At 56.4% G+C, this 17,313-nt stretch overlaps 1 protein-coding gene and 1 long non-coding RNA gene across 7 annotated transcripts in view; one reads left to right on the forward strand and one right to left on the reverse strand.

Annotated features, from left to right (window-relative positions):
• Positions 1–17,313, forward strand: part of APC2 (APC regulator of Wnt signaling pathway 2) — a 26,224-nt gene continuing 8,911 nt past the window's right edge. The window contains exons 1-14 of one of the 5 annotated variants that reach the window (XM_086411386.1): positions 1–200; positions 6,827–6,985; positions 7,136–7,226; positions 7,320–7,500; positions 8,323–8,431; positions 8,555–8,671; positions 9,247–9,324; positions 9,479–9,577; positions 10,067–10,457; positions 11,252–11,347; positions 13,850–13,989; positions 14,332–14,409; positions 14,550–14,666; positions 14,958–15,172. In XM_086411386.1, the coding sequence (XP_086267512.1) occupies positions 27–200; positions 6,827–6,985; positions 7,136–7,226; positions 7,320–7,500; positions 8,323–8,431; positions 8,555–8,671; positions 9,247–9,324; positions 9,479–9,577; positions 10,067–10,457; positions 11,252–11,347; positions 13,850–13,989; positions 14,332–14,409; positions 14,550–14,666; positions 14,958–15,172 (2,045 nt within the window). In that variant the 5' untranslated portion in view covers positions 1–26. Of the gene's footprint in view, positions 201–2,759; positions 3,913–6,826; positions 6,986–7,135; positions 7,227–7,319; positions 7,501–8,322; positions 8,432–8,554; positions 8,672–8,723; positions 8,974–9,246; positions 9,325–9,478; positions 9,578–10,066; positions 10,458–11,251; positions 11,348–13,849; positions 13,990–14,331; positions 14,410–14,549; positions 14,667–14,957; positions 15,173–17,313 lie in introns of those variants that run through there. The other 4 variants (XM_086411387.1, XM_086411388.1, XM_086411389.1 and 1 more) reach the window with 4 other exon arrangements.
• Positions 5,994–8,653, reverse strand: LOC147369330 (uncharacterized). 2 transcript variants are annotated; one of them, XR_015167349.1, is made up of 3 exons: positions 8,532–8,653; positions 7,155–7,258; positions 5,994–6,313 (listed from the first exon to the last, which is right to left on the reverse strand). It is a non-coding gene; the product is annotated as an uncharacterized LOC147369330 (long non-coding RNA). The 2 variants fall into 2 exon arrangements; XR_015167348.1 differs by lacking the exon at positions 8,532–8,653 and adding an exon at positions 7,623–8,313.

The following is a 17,313-nucleotide window of genomic DNA, read 5'->3' on the forward strand; positions in this document are numbered from 1 at the left end:
GGCTTTAGAGACCCCCGCCTGCCTGGATGTGTGACCCCGCTCCGCCCCTTGCTCCGCGCAGGCGCAGACGCCCTGGTCCGCTCCTCCCACCCCACCCCCAGCAGTCGAGGGGTGGGGCGCGGGCTGGTGGAGGTGGCCACAGCTCCATGGGGCTCCTGGGGCTGCTGAGCCTGCTGCACTCGGTCTTCTTTGGGGACCAGGTAGGCCGCGGGGATCCAGGTCTAACGGGTGGGGTCTGGCCGTTGGCGCCGCTGGGGCGCGTAGAGCCGCAGCCGGGAATGCAGTGAGGACCGCGAGGACTGTGGTCGTGGCATCAGGAGGCACCGGGGCACGCGCAGTGAATCTCCGCGGGTCTGGGGTCTTGCGCGATCGCTGTGGAGACCGTTGCCAGGGAAACCGCCTCAGGTCGTTCGCAGGGCTAGAAGCCCCTCCCCCGCGCCGCAGTCAACCTCCCCCGACTCCCGGGTTTGCGCAAGCGCGGTCACTCGTGCCCAGCCTAAAGCCTCTAAGAAAGACTCCCTCCAGACCCCTCCTCATCGAGCGGACCAGGAGACTGGAGGGAGAGGGAGGCTGCGGCGGGGGCGAGCTGTGCCGAAGCTCGTCAAGCACAGGCGGGTAGAGGGACATGCCACGCCCCGTGCCTTTCCAGGCCTCAGTTTCCCCCTCTGGACGCCAAGCGTATGACTAACATCACCCACGCTGATGTTAATACTAACGTCCATCCCACCGGGCCCGAGCGCTTTGCTACCTCTGACATCCGAATCCTGGAGCCATCATTCCCTCCTTAGGAGGAAACTGAGGCTGGGGGATGCAGCGGGGAGCCCCCAAGGTCATGCCTAGAGCTGGGCTGGAGCCTGAGCCCGGAGCGGATACGCCCGCATGTGACACAGCCAGGAGGCCGGCGGGAGCTATCCATGGTGCTGACGGGTCGCTCGCCCGGCCCCTCCACTCCCGGGAAACTGAGGCCCAGAACCGCGGTCAGGCGACTGGGATTCGGGGACGCGGCCTGGCCCGGCCGGCTCCACCCCTCTCCCACCTCCAGTGGCATTTTCTCCTCACCTGTCAGGGCCCTGTTCAGTCACCCAGCCTGAGCCCATCTCTGTGGTCTCATGACCATCTGGTGTCTTCCTGTTCCCATGCCCCCATGATCCAGCTCCGAGTCAGGGGCCACTTCTGGTTCCGTCTCCAGCCCCTGACACAGCTGAGGCTCAGTAGGGGAGGGCAGAGAATCAAGGGGGCAGAGATGCTCGAGGTCAGGCTCAGAAGGCCCAAGAGTGAACGGACCAAGTGCTGGGGTGGGGGTGGGGAGAAGACAGCCCTGTGCACTAGGAGGTGCAGATGATAGCAGGGATGGAGACTGGGAGGGGACCCCCCTCAGACCTGGGCACTGCTTCTCAGCACCTCCCAAGACTGAGCCTGGGGTTCTGGGAGCCTCTGAGGGTTACGAAGGCTCTTGTGGTTATAGAATTTCCAGTGATGCCACATTCTGGCTGTGCCTCAGAGATTTACAGGGTCAAGTCTTGGGCGATGTCAGAGACATGATGTTCCAGAGGCTTGGGGACAAGGGCATTTTGCCTTGGGGTCTCAGCCCTCAATACGTCGGCCACCTGATGCAAAGAGCTGACTCACTGGCAAAGACCCTGATGCTTTGGAAGTTTGATGGCAAAATGAAAAGGGGGAGGCAGAGGATGAGATGGCTGGAGGGCATCACTGAGTCAATGGACATGAGTTTGAACAAACTCCAGGAGACAATGAAGGACAGGGAAGTCTGGTGTGCTGCAGTCCATGGGGTCGCAAAGAGGCAGACATGACTTAGTAACTGAACAACAATAATCTAGCCCTCATGTGCTCTAGCCTTCCAGGTCAAAGACACACCCAGAGTGGTGAGAAATGCCCAGGGAGGATCTACTGGGACTCCTGCATGAATTTAGGCAACCTGCTCCCTGCCCTGAGCCTCAGTTTGCCCCGTGTATGAAGATAGAACTAGTCACTGGACCCTCCAAGTCCCTGCCAGCTCTAATGTTCTGGTTAAGGACAGTGCTATTTGAAACTGGGTGGGGGAGCTAAGACTTCATCCCATGGGAGTGGGGGCAGTGATTCTCCAACCCACCTCCCAGTGAACAAAGTGAGAAACTGAGGCCAGAGAGAGACGTGCCCAAGGTTGTACAGGGGAGTCAAGGTGGAGCTGAAGCCGAGGCCCTGGGCTCTGTTCTCTCCCCACCCCCACTCAGCCCCAGGACTCCTCTATGGGGACTGCCCTTGCTCTAAAGGCCTCATCATTTTCCTGGTCCAGCCCCACCACCCTCTGTCCTCTGTGGCCCCACCAGAAGCCTGTATGCCTCGAGTGGGCTCTGATCTTCCCTGGTTCCAGGCATCAGACCTGCTGTTTCCTCAGCCTGGAAGGCTTTTCCCTTCCTTGATCCCATGCCCAATTCTGATTCATTCTGAAGGGGCCCAGCACCCATGTCCTCTTCTCAGTGCAGCCTTCCCAGCCTCTGGAAGGACTTCTTCTGCCCGCTGCACCCCCTTCTGAGCCCTGTAGGCTGGGGACAGCAATGTCCAGCTCTAGAGGCTCTGGGACAGTCAAGGTCTGTGTCCTCTCAGGGCCCTCAGCACTGTCATCCCAGGATGGGGCACACGGGGCCTCCTGCAACTCACCCAACAGGAAACAACGTGGTCCTTTTGTCCTTGGCTGCCCCTCCTGTCCCGGCCTTCCTCGCACCAGCCCTTGCAAGGGCTGCAGCCACCTTCCCATTTTACAGAGAGAAATGGGAGGGTCTCCAGGTGAATGATTGTTTGCTCTGGTCCCCCAGCCAGGAGAAGACGGAGGCAGGTCCTGAAGCTGTGTCTTGTGGCCCTAGTGCTTCCTTCATAGCTTTGGGCACCAGGCAGCCTGAGCCGCAGCTACAGATTCGGCTTCTGGGTGTCAAACCCTCAAGTGGCCCCCAGGGACTCATTGAGGATCTGATACAGCTGGGGATGGGTACTTTGGGGACCCCAGACCTACCCCTCCTCCGGCTTCCCTTATGCAAGGCTGAATTGTGGATTCCACCTGGGACAGAGTCAGAGAGATTCAGAGAAAGCCAGGGATAGAGGAATGTGGGGAGGGATATGGAGTCACGGAGGCGCTGACACACTCTGCCAAGGAAGCGGGGAGAAATGCAGGGTCCCAGGTGCATGCCTGCCCATCCCCCAGCTCACCTCCCTATGCTAGTCAGGACCCTCGAGGCCCTCCAGCTGTGTCCCAGCCCTGGCCTGCCCTGACCCATCGGAACAAGGCCAGGCTTGATCCGTGGGGAAGGGCTTCCTGCCCCACCGTCCCTGGGCTGCCCTCCCTCCACCCTGAGATTCTGATGTAACACCCAGGACTGGATGCTTTACTCTCAGATTCTTCAGATTCAGCCACTTCTAAGAGCAGGTTCTAAGAGGCCATTTCGCCCCGAAATGGAGTGGAGGACAAGAGGTCATGGTCATTGGGGCGTTCCCTTTCCTTAGAGGGGTTCACCCACACACATACACACACCCCCTGAACCCTAGCGAAGGCCCGACGCCCGGCAGCCAGAGGCGGTCCCCGCCCCGGGCCGCCATTGGCTGTTGCCATGGCACCAGCCATCTTCCCGAGCCGTCATTGGCCGCCGCGCCTGCATCCATCCCGCATCCTCCCCCGCTCGCGGTGGTCTCGCCCAGCGCCCTGAGCGGCGGCGCCGCCTGTCGAGGCCCAGACCGGGCTTTGTCCGCCCTGGAGCCCCCTGCCAGACCCGCCGAAATCCCGGAGCCCTGGAGCCTGGGCCCCGCGGCCGCCCCAGCCCTGGAAGACTGGGAGCTTGGGAGGGGCTGGCGTAGCTGCGCGGAGGGAGGAAGACCCAAGCTCACAGCACTGCACCGCAGCCAGCCCAACCCCAATGAAATAGAGTAAGCGGACGCCTTCCTTGGGTGGAGGGCAGGGAGGGCAGCCTTCGCCTCGCCAGGAGTCTCCATCCTTTTCTCTCTGCCTTGCCTGTAAATACACAATGTGGAGACTCCATTTCTTCAGGGTGGAGCCGGAGGAGAAACTGTGTCCCAGGGAGCTGGGCGTCTGCGTCGCTGCAGCTGGTCCCATGCAAACACCCACCCACAGGTTTCAACACCCAGGCCTCCCAGAGCCTGCGGGCTGGCCAGTGTGCCTAGGGGGATGCTGCTGCGTCCCTCTGGGTGTCAGCTGAATCAGAGGAAATGCGGCCCCTTGCTGCTCATTCAGACAACCCCCCAGCTGTAGGTCCTTTCTTATTGGTGATGGAGATGTCTGATGCAGTTCCTCGAGGCAGCCTGGGATGAAGGGCAGGCAGGAGGGCTTCCAGGAGGAGGCTGCACTGTGAGGGATGGCAGGAGTCAGGAGAGGTAGTCTGGGCAGGAGAACTGCATGTGTCAAGGCCTGGGGTGGGGGGAGAAAGAGCTGCCAGTGGCAGTGACGTGGGGCCTCTGTGAAGGAGTCACAGCTTATGCTGAAGGCCCCGGGGAGCCCTGGAGGCATTGGCGCAGGGGAGAAATGGAGTCCAGCTTGTGATTTTCCAAGTTCCCTCTGACTGTGTGAAAAGTGGATCATGGGAGGCTAGGAAGGGGCTGGTGAGGCTGCCCTGAGAGGGTCCCTCCAGGGCAGAGCTTGAGGTGGGTGATGGGAGTGTGGGGTTAGAGACCCAGGTTGGGATGAGAGGGGGGAGCCCGGGGGGTGGCCCAGCTGCCAAGTTCAGTCTGATGGGGACACAGCAGTAACTACTGAGTGTGAGGGGGGTGAAAGGTCTGAAGTTCCACTGGGCCATTCCAGAAGAGCTCATGAGGGCAGCCTGGGGAGGGGGCTGCAGGCAGGGCCTGGGTTTGGGGAATGGGAGGATTATGCCTGGGACTACTGCTCCCACCTGGGTGGGCACGTGTGGTGGTCTCTGCCAGGACACAGGGCCCCCGCTGGACCCCAGGGGTCTCACTGCAACTCCAGTCCATCCTGATGCCCAGCTGGGACCCCTGGCTGAGTCATAGGCAGGATCAGTACTTCGGTGGAAGGGGAGGCTGTGGTCTTCGGGCACCAGTCTCCCCCACCTGGCATGCTGTCTCCTGTAGGACTGTCCTGTCTGCCTGTCACTTGTGGTTTGCTCCATGACAGCCATCCCACCTGGCCCTCTAATCTCCCACAAGACAGGCCTGGCAGATCGAGTTCTCCCCATTTGTCAGATGTGCAAACTGAGGCCTGCAAAGAGGGCGGGGCTGGTATACCTCCAGCACTGCCTGGACTTGTGAGCACTTGCAGGGCAGTGTCTGAGTTCCATGCATGCCTGGTACATCCCCCTTGGCTCAGCTTCTCTCTCTGGGAACAGTCTAAGGATGGTCACTGAGACTCTAGGCTCAGGACTGTGACAAGGTGTCAGATGACAGGGCCAGGCATGCAGTAGATCCTCTGAATGATTAGAAAGGACTGACTCCATGTCATGCCTGGGGCCAAGCCCCTGCACCGCTACTCCAGGCTCAGCTGTGCCCTTGGGATCCCTAGGGTGAGGGGGTCTCCTTGGTGAGGGAGAGAGAGGAGAATGAGTGAAAAAGCGAATGAATGGGTGCGGCCAGGTGGGGGAGGGGGAGGGGAGGGGGCAGGTGCGCGGCCCCCCCTGCCGTGGGCAGGGGTGGCTGACTGATTGACTTGGGGAAGGAGCTCCTAGGGAGGAGGTGGCAGAGGAGATGGGCTGCCATTGGTGTGCCTCAGACAAAGGCGGAGGGAGGGGGCATGGGCTGATGGGAAGGGAACAAAGAGGGAAGGGGGCTGGTGGTAGGATTGCACCGTCAGGAGGGCCAAGCCGAGGGAGGAGGCACTGGCCAGCTGGACAGACGGAGGAGGTTGGGCCGAGTGAGGAAGGACAGCCAGACACACAAAGAAGCAAGCACTGGTGGCCATGTGCTGGGGATGGGGCAGGAGGCCCCGGGGGCCAGAGGGGCTAGCAGAGGGCTGACCGGAGGGGCACCGGGCCCAGCAGGGAGGTACTCTGGATCCAACTGCTGCTTGAATGGGTGTGGGGGCTGCAGGTGTCCAAGTTCCAGACCCCTAGGTGACCCCCATGGTTCTGGGTCTCTCTAACTGTACAGTTGCCAGGGCTCCACCATCAGCTTGTCCACCACTTTCTTAGAACCTTCATGGCATTCTTATTGTCCATCATCTGGACCAGCTGGCAGTCTGTCCACCCAGCCTCTGGGCAGTTGTGCTCATTCAGGAGAAGGTCTTGGTTTATCATCTGTCTGTCTGTCTGTCTCTGTCTGTGTGTCTGTGAGCCTGGTGGCACTGGGCTGGAAAGCCCACCTGCAAGTTTAAATTGTCAGATTGGGGACTACCTCGGTGGTCCAGGGGTTGAGACATATGGCCTTGAATGCAGGGGGTGTGGGTTCAATCCCCAGTTGAGAAACTAAGGTCCCACGTGTCATGGATGTGGCCAAAAATTAATAATAATAATAAAATTAAATTGTCAGGCTATCTGTCTATCTAGCTGGCTGTCCGTTTGTGTGTCCAGAAGCCCCCACAGTGAGGGCCAGCATCTGTCTGTGTGTCTTGTCTATTGGTCACTTTGGCTGTCTGTCTGAAAACCTGTTCAATGGCTCTGTCCCTCTGTCTCCTGTTGTCCCGGCCTGCTTGTGTCTGTCACTCCATCTGCCAGGTCGTCTGTCCCCCAGACTCCCTGGACCAGCACCATCCTGCCTGCAACATCCAGCCACCCTGCCTGAGACCCACCCAGGGCTGGGTGGGAGGGCCAGAACCTAGGTCAGAGGCTGCACCCTCCCCAGACCCTTAGATGATCCCTCTCTCCCGTGGCCCCAGGCACTACAGGCGCTGAAGATGACGAGCTCAGTGGCAGCCTATGAGCAGCTGGTGCGGCAGGTGGAGGCCTTGAAGGCCGAGAACAGTCACCTGCGGCAGGAGCTTCGGGATAATTCAAGCCACCTGTCCAAGCTGGAGACAGAGACGTCGGGAATGAAGGTGTGAGGCGAGGCGAGGCGAGGCGAGGCCTCAGCCTTCGGCGCAGGGACAAACAAGGCATGGGTGGGCAGGACGAGGGCATCTAACAGATGGCCAGACCCGGAGCTCCCAGGCCTCACCGACCACTGTCTTTCCTGCCTCCATTTTCAGGCGGTCCTGCAGCACTTACAGGGCAAGCTAGAGCAGGAGGCCCGTGTGTTGGTGTCCTCCGGGCAGACTGAGGTGCTGGAACAGCTGAAAGGTGAGGCACTGACCTGGGACTTCCTCTGAATACTGCAGGGAGGGGAGGAAGGGAGAGGTACTTATTTTCACCTCTCTCTCCATGCCCACCAAGCCCTGCAGATGGACATCACCAGCCTGTATAACCTCAAGTTCCAGCCCCCAGCTCTGGCCCCTGAACCCACTACCCGGACCCCTGAGGGAAGCCCGGTGCACAGCTCTGGGCCCTCCAAGGAGAATTTTGGGGAGCTGAGCCGGGCCACCATTCGGCTCCTAGAGGAACTGGACCGGGAACGGTGAGATGGGGGGGATCTCCACCCACCTTGTGAGCCCTCCTGCCCTGCCCCCACCCCACCCCACCCCACCCACTGTCCCCAGGGGGGCTGGTACCTCAGCCCCCTTCCCTGGCCCAACTGACCTCAACCGGAGGACAAAGAGGAGGGGGGTGTTCCTGCTGAGGGGAAGACTCCTGGGAGACGTCCCCAGGGGTCCCGGACACACAGGCATTGCCAGGGATAGGGCTGTGTCCGGTGCCAGGGCTCAGAGTCAGGCCTGGAGCCAGGGGGACTCAAGGCAATCTTTATGGAGAAAGGGCTGCTGCCCAAGAAACCTGGGCCTGAGGCCAGGAGGAGGCAGGGTCTGGGTGCCTAGCTCAGCTGGGTCGTGTAGGGTCAGGTAGAACAGCTCTGGAGCAAGCTGGAGTTAACTCTATGCTTTGCTGTCTGACCTCAGGCAGGAACCCTAGCCCCTGCTAGCCTCAGACTTCTGCCCTGTAGAATGGGAATAACAGTGTCTCCGCACAAGTCATGAAGAAGTCTGAGCCTCAAGTTTACCCTGTGTAGGCTAGAAGGTAATTATCCAGTATTGGAGAGGTGTTAACCTCCTCAGAGCCTTTCTCCGAGGATTACAGTCTACAAATGAGTTGCCTTTTTAACTTTCAATTAATTTCTGCACCCCATCCCCACCCCAGTCCCGGGAGTGCTATGGACGCTGAGATTTTGCCACACTGACTTTTTTAACATGACACCCAAGAAGTGATCATTAATATCAGGGTAGACAGCACATAAGCCTCGGCTCCCGCCCTGAGAGCCCGCGCCCACCAACCTGCCCTTCCCCAGGTGTTTCCTGTTGAATGAGATTGAGAAGGAGGAAAAGGAGAAGCTCTGGTATTACTCGCAGTTGCAGGGGCTATCTAAGCGCTTGGATGAACTCCCGCACGTGGAGACGGTGAGCTCCCTGGGTTGCCCCGGGGTCGACAGGGCCCCGCCTATGGCGGGAGGCATAGAGCGGAGGTGGAGGCCTCTCCCTCTCCCGGGAGCCCCCTCACCGGGGCCCGTCCGCTCCTCCCAGCAGTTCTCAATGCAGATGGATCTGATCCGGCAGCAGCTGGAATTCGAGGCCCAACACATCCGCTCGCTGATGGAGGAGCGCTTCGGCACCTCGGACGAGATGGTGCAGCGGGCGCAGGTACTGCGCGGGCGGGGCAGTGGGAGAATTAGAGCGCAGATCTTGTGGGAGGAGTCTGGGTTAGAGGGCGGGGTTATATGCCTGAGGGCGAATCAGAGAGCAGAGGCTCCTGTGGGTGGGGCCTGTCGCAGGTGGCAGAGCCACAGCTAGAGCGGGTTGTGAACAGAGCCAGAGGGGGCTTAGGCCGGACCCAGCACAGAGGGCAGAGTCCCCGGGCGATGGGGACGGGGCCGACAGTGCGAGGAACTGAGTCTGAACAAGACTTGGGCGTTGCCAGTCAAATGGCGGGACCAAGTCAGAAAGTTGAGTGTGTCTGGTGGGCAGCCAGGGGTCTAAGTTTTGAGCGGGTCCAGAGTCCGGGGGTTAAGGGTGGGGCCAGGAAGTGAGTGGAGACAAGTAACTGGGTGGGGTTTAGAGTGGGAGGGCCACATTAAGGAAGAAGCCCAGGGTCAGAGCCCAGGGTGAGGCTATGACAGTGGGTGGGGCCGATTTGAGCTGAGGGTGGGGCCATATTGGGACGTGGGCGGAGTCGGGACGAGTCAGGATTTCCACAGCATGCATTTTCTCCCACTCAGATCCGTGCTTCCCGTCTGGAGCAGATCGACAAGGAACTGCTGTCCGCGCAGGACCGAGTGCAGCAGACCGAGCCCCAGGTACCAGGGGCCGGAGCTAGGGCCCTAGTGGATGATGACAGCCAAGGCATTAAGGGGACCCCCAAGACCCTGCCCCCACTACGTTGTCATGGCAGCCTGAGAGCTTTGTATGGTGCCCCTGGGCGGAAACTACAGGCCTGGCGCTCTCCCACAGGCCTTGCTGGCAGTGAAGTCGATGCCCATGGACGAGGACGCTGAGAATGAGGTCCCCACGCACCCTGAGGATGGTGCCCCTCAGCCAGGCAACAGTAAGGTGAGGGGAGTCCAGGTCGGGGGATGCTCACAGGCGAGGTGGAGGGATGGCGGTGGCTTGGTTGGGATACATAGTGAAGTGGGTCCTGCACCCCTACTGCATTTGAAGGCCCTTCCTCTCCAGGCGGCTATAAAGCTTATCCAGGTGTGGGAGGATCGCCCTGAGTTGGAGTGCTTGGTGAGGCTGGGTTGTAATCTGGAGCCTGGCATAGGTGTGGCTACCTGTCCTGTAAATTTGGAGGGCATGCTAGACTTAAGAGTCCCCGTGATACCGGTGGGGTGGGCCTTTGGCCCTCACGGACTGGGGGCGTCTCTGCAGTAGCATGTATGTGTGTGCTGTTCTCTGGGAGGATGCAGGGTGAGGGTATTAGGGTGAGCGAGGGCTAACATGATGGGACTCCCTTGTTTAAGGGGAGTCCCCAGAAGCTGGGGGACTGTCCCTGGCTGGGGAGTGCAGCCTCCCCACCCTGACATCTCCTGCCTCTCGCAGGTGGAGGTGGTCTTCTGGCTCCTGTCCATGCTGGCAACGCGGGACCAGGAGGACACGGCGCGGACGCTGCTCGCCATGTCCAGCTCACCCGAAAGCTGCGTGGCCATGCGCCGCTCAGGCTGTCTGCCGCTGCTGCTGCAGATCCTGCACGGCACTGAGGCCGGGGCCGGGGGTCGCAACGGGACCCCCGGGGCTCCGGGAGCCAAGGACGCGCGCATGCGTGCCAATGCAGCGCTGCACAATATCGTCTTCTCTCAGCCCGACCAGGGGCTAGCACGCAAGGAGATGCGCGTGTTACACGTGCTGGAGCAGATCCGCGCCTACTGCGAGACCTGTTGGGACTGGCTGCAGGCCCGGGATGGCGGGCCTGAGGGCAGCGGCACTGGTGCTGGTGAGTGTGCATCCTGGGCTCCCCGAGGGGCAGGGCAGCACCCTGGGGTGTCAGGGGCCTCTGGCTTCTCCTGGGCACCTGCTTTGTGCCTGGCGCTGGCTGAGGTCTCATGGGAACCTGGGAAGATAGACTGGCGAAGGGACAACCAGGAACAACCCAGGCCGCGGGATAGATGTTCAAGAAACCATGGATTGTAGGCAACCCTCCAAACGTGAGTGCGGAGTTTGAGATTCCTAGCTTTGGTGGCGGAGAAGGCAATGGCACCCCACTCCAGTAGTCTTGCCTGGAAAATCCCATGGATGGAGGAGCCTGGCGGGCTGCTGTCCATGGGGTCAGCGCTAAGAGTCGGACACGACTGAGCGACTTCACTTTCACTTTTCACTTTCATGCATTGGAGAAGGAAATGGCAACCCACTCCAGTGTCTTGCCTGGAGAATCCCAGGGACAGGGGAGCCTGGTGGGCTACCGTCTATGGGGTCGCATAGAGTCGGACACGACTGAAGCAACTTAGCAGCAGCAGCAGCAGCAGCAGCTTTTGTGGCTGATTGCAAAGTTAATATCCGATGCTGAGCACCAGGCTGAGTGAGGCAGGTCGCTCCTTGTTCACTTTAGAGGTTCTGTAAAGGAGGCCCCTCTGCTCCAGGAGTGACTCCCACAAGCCCAGCGCACAGCACTTTCAAAAACTCTGTGGTTTTGGCAGGCCTGCAGAGTGCAGACCACAGGGAGGGGCGGGGACCCACCAGGTCACATCTCCGGGAGTGGGAGGGCTCTGACCATGGTCCTCGTGCCCACAGCGCCGGTGCCCATAGAGCCACAGATCTGTCAGGCCACCTGCGCCGTGATGAAGCTGTCCTTTGACGAGGAATACCGCCGAGCTATGAATGAGCTGGGTGAGTGTCCCTCATCAACCCCCGCCTCTGATCTGGTCCAAGGTCTCCAGGCCTCCTCCAGTGCAGGGCAGGCTCTGGGCCCTAGTGGTTCTGGGACTCAGACAATGGGGGCAGGGCAGGGAAAGTCAGGAGCTGAGGTGAATTGAACCTACCAGTAGTCAGGGCAGGGCGACCCTGTGAAATTTTAGGTTTGGGAATATTACATCTTTTTCCTAACGAAGGTCAGTTGAAATGTTGGAAACAGAAATACCAAGGGTGCAAATGACATTCATCTGCTCTGTTTTACTCTAATTAATACAAAATAAGGCACATACTTCTCACCTGGCAGGTGGTCGGAGCACTCAGAAGTTCCCTAAGGTCTCACATGGTCCGACATCGTGGGGTGAGGGGTGGGGGAGCAGCTGGGCGCAGCCTTTCTAGGGCAGGGCGGGGGGCATCTGGAGCAGTGGCCACTTTACAAGAGCGCATAGCTCTTGAGGCTTTCCTCTCTTGGCTGTTCCACAGACCCCTGGGGGAGGGGGTCTGTGGAGGCCCTCCAGGAGGCCTGAAAGGTCACCTGTGTTGATGAAGTTAAGATATGATTTGCCTTTTCCCCTCTTGTGGGCATGGCGTGTTCAGTGCAATTTAACAGGCACGTAACAACTCTGAGGACCCCTGGGCTGTGCTTTCTGGGGTTATAAGATTTCTCCGTTTTAATTTATAGTATGGTAAATATTTGTTATAGGAGTATAGTTGATTTATAATGTGTTGGTTTCAGGTGTAAATTGATTCAGCTATATATATATATATTTTTATTCTTTTCCATTATGGCTTATCACAGGGTATTGAATATAGTTCTCTGTGCCATAGAGTAGGACCTCGTTGTGCATCCATCCTGCACATAATAGCGTACATCTGCTAACCCCAGCCCCCCACTCCGTCCTTCCCTGTCAGCAACCACAAGTCTATTCTCTGTGTCTGTGAGTCTGTTTGGGGGAGAGGTTCATTTGTGTCATATTTTAGATTCCACATAAGTAACATCATATGGCTTTTGTTGTTGTCTTTCACAGAAAATCTCCAGTTGCATTCATGTTGCTGCAAATGGCAATATTTTGTTCTTTTTTGTGGCTGAGTAATATTCCACTATATGTATATATGAGTTCCTGGGAGTGGATTTTTAAGAAGCAAAAAGGCTTTGGATACCCTCCTTAACTTTGAATTATGTATCTCAACATTTTTTTCAAATTGTAGTAAATTATATATAACATAAAATTTACTGTTTTAACCATTTTTTAAACAATTATTTTTATGGAAGGATAATTGTTTTACAGTATTGTTGGTTTCTGCCATATACTGCCATGTATGAATCAGTCATAGGTGTGTGTGTGTATATATATGTATGTCCCCTCCCTCTTGAACCTCCCTCCCACCTCCCACCATTCTAACCATTTTAAATCATATTTTCTCAAACTGAAACTCCGTCCCCATTAACCTCTCACTCCCTCTCCCCCAGCGCTAGCCCCTGGCAACCAAGAGCCCACCCTGTGTGTGTGTGGATTGGCCTGTTCTAGATGTTTCCCATAAGTGGAATCACATCCTGTGTGTCCTTCTGTGTCCACTTCTCTCACTCAGCATCATGTTCTCAGGGTCCATCCACGTGGTAGTGAGTGTCAGGGCTTCTCTCCTTTTCAGGGCTGAGTGATGCTCCCGGGTGTGGAGGGACCATATTGTGTTTATCCATCATCTGGTGATGGGCACTTGGGTTTTGTCCATCTTCTGGGTATCGTGACTCATTCTGCTGTGTACACACATACAAAGGGTCACTTTGGAAGCTTGTGGGTTTGTGTTGCCAAGCCCCTCCCCAGGGTGGCCCCCACTGGTGTGCTCATGAGCAAAAACGCTTCACAGCCCTGAGAAGGATCCCGTTGCTGAGCGAGGGGAAGGGCCGTGTGTGTCTGGGTTCCTGCACCTTTTGACCATCACCCTCCACATTCGTGAGAACCCTGTGTCCTAGTGAACAGAAGATTGTGTGTGTGGGCCATCAGCAATGGCTCCTGAGCATATGCCATCTGGTCCGTCCTGGGGACGTGGCGGGGCACAGCCTTCCGCCCTGCCCTCAGTGGTTCTCCGTCTAATGGTTTTGAGGCTTCTTGTTTGGGAATTTGGGGGCCTTCCCTGAGGAAGTGACTCTTGAACAGAAGGGGACCCAGGAAACTGGGTGGACAGTGGGGAAGAGCACCTGGGCAGAGGGAATAGTGCATGCAAAGGCTCTGCAGTTGGACCAAGTGTGACTGGAAACTGAGGGTGGAAAGGAAGCAGGCGTGGAGGCACAGGGCACTGGGGGAAGGCCCAGCCTGCCAGCCAGCTATCTGGAGGAGGTGTCCTCAGAGTCGGGCTTCAAAAGTAGGTTTAAGGAGAGCAGATTGGGGGTGGGACAGAAGGGAGGGTGTATAGTCGAATGACCTGTGAGGCGGGATGGCTGGGGGCATCTGACCACCCTTGCGCTCCCGGGTCCCCCTACAGGTGGGCTGCAGGCAGTGGCGGAGTTACTGCAGGTTGACCATGAGATGCACAAGATGACCCGGGACCCTCTCAACCTGGCCCTGCGCCGATACGCTGGCATGACCCTCACCAACCTCACCTTCGGGGACGTTGCCAACAAGGTGCCTGGGTGGGTGGGTCGGCCTCACCCGGCCCGGAGCAGCGCTGAGCTGTGGGACAGGCGGGGAGACTGTGGCCCAGCTTCTCCCTCGACCAGCGTCCTCTTGGCCATTCTGCCCTGTGGACTGGGGGGCCTCTGGGCTGTGGATGGAGGGCTGGGGGGAGGCCAGTGTTTGCATCTGCCTGAGCCTCAGGCTCATCTGAGCAATGAAATGACTGCTCCCCTCCCTCCATGGTGGTGAAGATGGGGGTGGGGTTCAAGCTCCAGCACATTGCAAGTGCTTGCTTAACACTCGCCCCACCTGTCCTCCCTATATGGCATGACTTCCCTGTGCCCCCCACAGGCTGCACTGTGCGCCCGCCGGGGCTGCATGGAGGCCATTGTGGCCCAGCTGGCATCTGAGAGTGAGGAGCTGCACCAGGTATCAGGAGGCTGTGGGAACACTGGGGGGCGGGGGGAGGTGGAGGGCATCCCCTGGGCTTTGCCGTGTGCCAGCTGCTTCAGGCCTTAAGGGTGGGAGCCTGGCCCAGGCCCACCCTGCCTGCCCTGCCCCGCCCCCAGGTCGTGTCTAGCATCCTGCGCAACCTGTCCTGGAGGGCCGACATCAACAGCAAGAAGGTGCTGAGGGAGGTGGGCAGCATGACTGCCCTGATGCAGTGCGTCCTGCGAGCCACCAAGGTGGGCATCGGGTGGGTGGCTGAGGGGCGGGGCAGCCAGGGCGGTCAGGAGGCCCCTCCACCTAGGGGGAAACCAAGTCAGACAACCCACTGCTTGGTAATGGGCCCACACCTGGGGCTTCCAACATTGCCGCTCAGAGAACCTGTCATGGCTGATTCCATTACTTGTTAGTTAAATTTGAAAATGCATCTGGGTACCTTATGTGGGTGCCTCCGGGGAGAGGGCCTGGTGAGTAGGATGTGTCATCCCCCCCACATTGTTGACCCCCTGCCACTCCTGCCCCGCACCCAGGAGTCCACCCTGAAGAGCGTGCTTAGCGCCCTGTGGAACCTCTCGGCGCACAGCACGGAGAACAAGGCAGCCATCTGCCAGGTGGATGGTGCCCTGGGCTTCCTGGTAAGCACACTGACTTACAAGTGCCAGAGCAACTCGCTAGCCATCATTGAGAGCGGTGGTGGCATCCTGCGCAATGTGTCCAGCCTCATCGCCACCCGCGAGGACTACAGGTCAGCTGGGGGCAGGGGAAGGGGATGGGGGGCAAGGGAGTAGGGAATGCTGGGGTCAGAGGAATGAGGTGTGGGGGGCACTGGGGCGGGGCTTGGGGAAAGAAGTGGCGGGGGGAAGGAGAGGGGGTGCTGTGGGGTGGAGGAAGGAGGTGTAAGGGGCACTGGAGCAGGGCTGGGGGTAAAGAGGTGGGGGAGGGAGTGGGGGTACGGGGGTGGGGCTGGCAGCTCCCCCTCTGCAGTAAACTCCTGGGGGAGCCTTGCCTTCTCCTGCCAATGAGTCATCTAGATGACCCCCAGGTGCTATTTTTAGTATAAATACATCCCCAATACTGCATGGGATATACTTGTACTCCATTTTAAACTAGTTTTGTAGAAATAAACATAATATTCAAGTAATAATAATAATACTTGTTATTTATTAAAATGTTATTCACTATGTAATAAGTAACTTACTAGGTAACATTAACAATAAGCAATACTTCAATATGTGAACAGAGATAACTTTTAAAAGTATATCCCAAACTCTGCATGTGATATAGTTGTACTAAATTTTAAATTAACTCAGTAAAAATATACATAATTTTCTAAATAACATTAATAATAAATACTTGCTCTTTATTAAAATATTCATTAATATTAAGTAAAACAATACCTATTCTTCATTAACATATTTATTTCCTACTATGTAACATATTGGATACTTATACTGAATTTTAAATGAATTTATTAAAATAAAAATGCATCATTTTCTAAACAGCAATAAAAACTTATTATTTATTAATATCACTTATTAATATTACTAATAAGTAATGCTTCTGATGTATGAAAGTACATAACTTTTAAAAAGTATATGTCTCAGTATATCCCAAATATTGCATGGGATATACCTGTGCTGAAGATTTTATTAGTTAAAACATTAAGAAACAACACTTAGATTTGTTTCCTTTTAATACTATCTGTGTGTGTGTGTGTGTGTGTGCTTAGTCACTTAGTTGTGTCTCACCCTCTAGGACCCCATGGACAGAGGAGCCTGGTGGGTTACAGTCCATGGGATTTCCCAGGCAAGAATACTGGAGAGCATTGCCATTTCTTTGTCCAGGCTCCCAATCCAGAGGTTGAATCCACCTCTCCCATATTGGCAGGTGGATTCCTTACCACTAGCGCCACCTGGGAAGCCCCCAATACTATTTTCAGTATATCCCAAATATTACATGGGATAAGTAAGTGTGTTAGTCGCTCAGCTGTGTCTGACTCTTTGCAACCCCATGGAGTATAGACCTCCAGGCTCCTCTGTCCATGGAGTTTTCCAGGCAAGAATACTGGAGTGGGTTGCCATTCACATCTCCAATTACATGGGATATACTTGTGCTAACGATCTTACCCCAGTAGAGAATTCCCTGGCGTGCTTTCATTACCAAGGGCCCAGGTTCAGTCATCCCTGGTGGGGGAAATAAGATCTTACAAGTCATGGAGTGGACAGAAAAAAAAGTCTTATCAAGCAAAATAAAACATTTCATCTACTACTAATGCTATAATAAATAGAAACAAAAACCTCTAGCATAGGTATATAATGAAATATACTACACACTACTATATGTAAAATAACAAGGACCTACTGTATAGCACAGTGAATTCTACTCAATCTAGTAGATGCGAAAAGAATCCAAGAAAGAATGTACAAAGGTATAACAGAACCACTTTGCTGTACGTCTAAAACTAACAACATTGTAAGTCAATTATACTCCATTATAGAATAAAAATTTTAATAAAATGAGTTAACTAAATTTCATTTTAAATGAGTATTATTAATGAATTAATAGTAGTTTAATCAGATCAGATCAGTCGCTGAGTCTTGTCGGACTCTTTGTGACCCCGTGAATTGCAGCACGCCAGGCCTCCCTGTCCATCACCAACTCCCAGAGTTCACTCAGACTCAGGTCCATCGAGTCAGTAATACCATCCAGCCATCTCATCCTCTGTCATCCCCTTCTCCTCCTGCTCCCAATCCCTCCCAGCATCACAGTCTTTTCCAATGAGTCAACTCTTCGCATGAGGTGGCCAAAGTACTGGAGTTTCAGCTTTAGCATCATTCCTTCCAAAGAAATCCCAGGGCTGATCTCCTTCAGAATGAACTGTTGGAT

This window comes from Bos grunniens, chromosome 7 (genome assembly GCF_055505025.1).
Source record: "Bos grunniens cultivar Pamir isolate PY7600 chromosome 7, Bosgru_T2T1.0, whole genome shotgun sequence".
Lineage (NCBI taxonomy): Eukaryota > Metazoa > Chordata > Mammalia > Artiodactyla > Bovidae > Bos > Bos grunniens.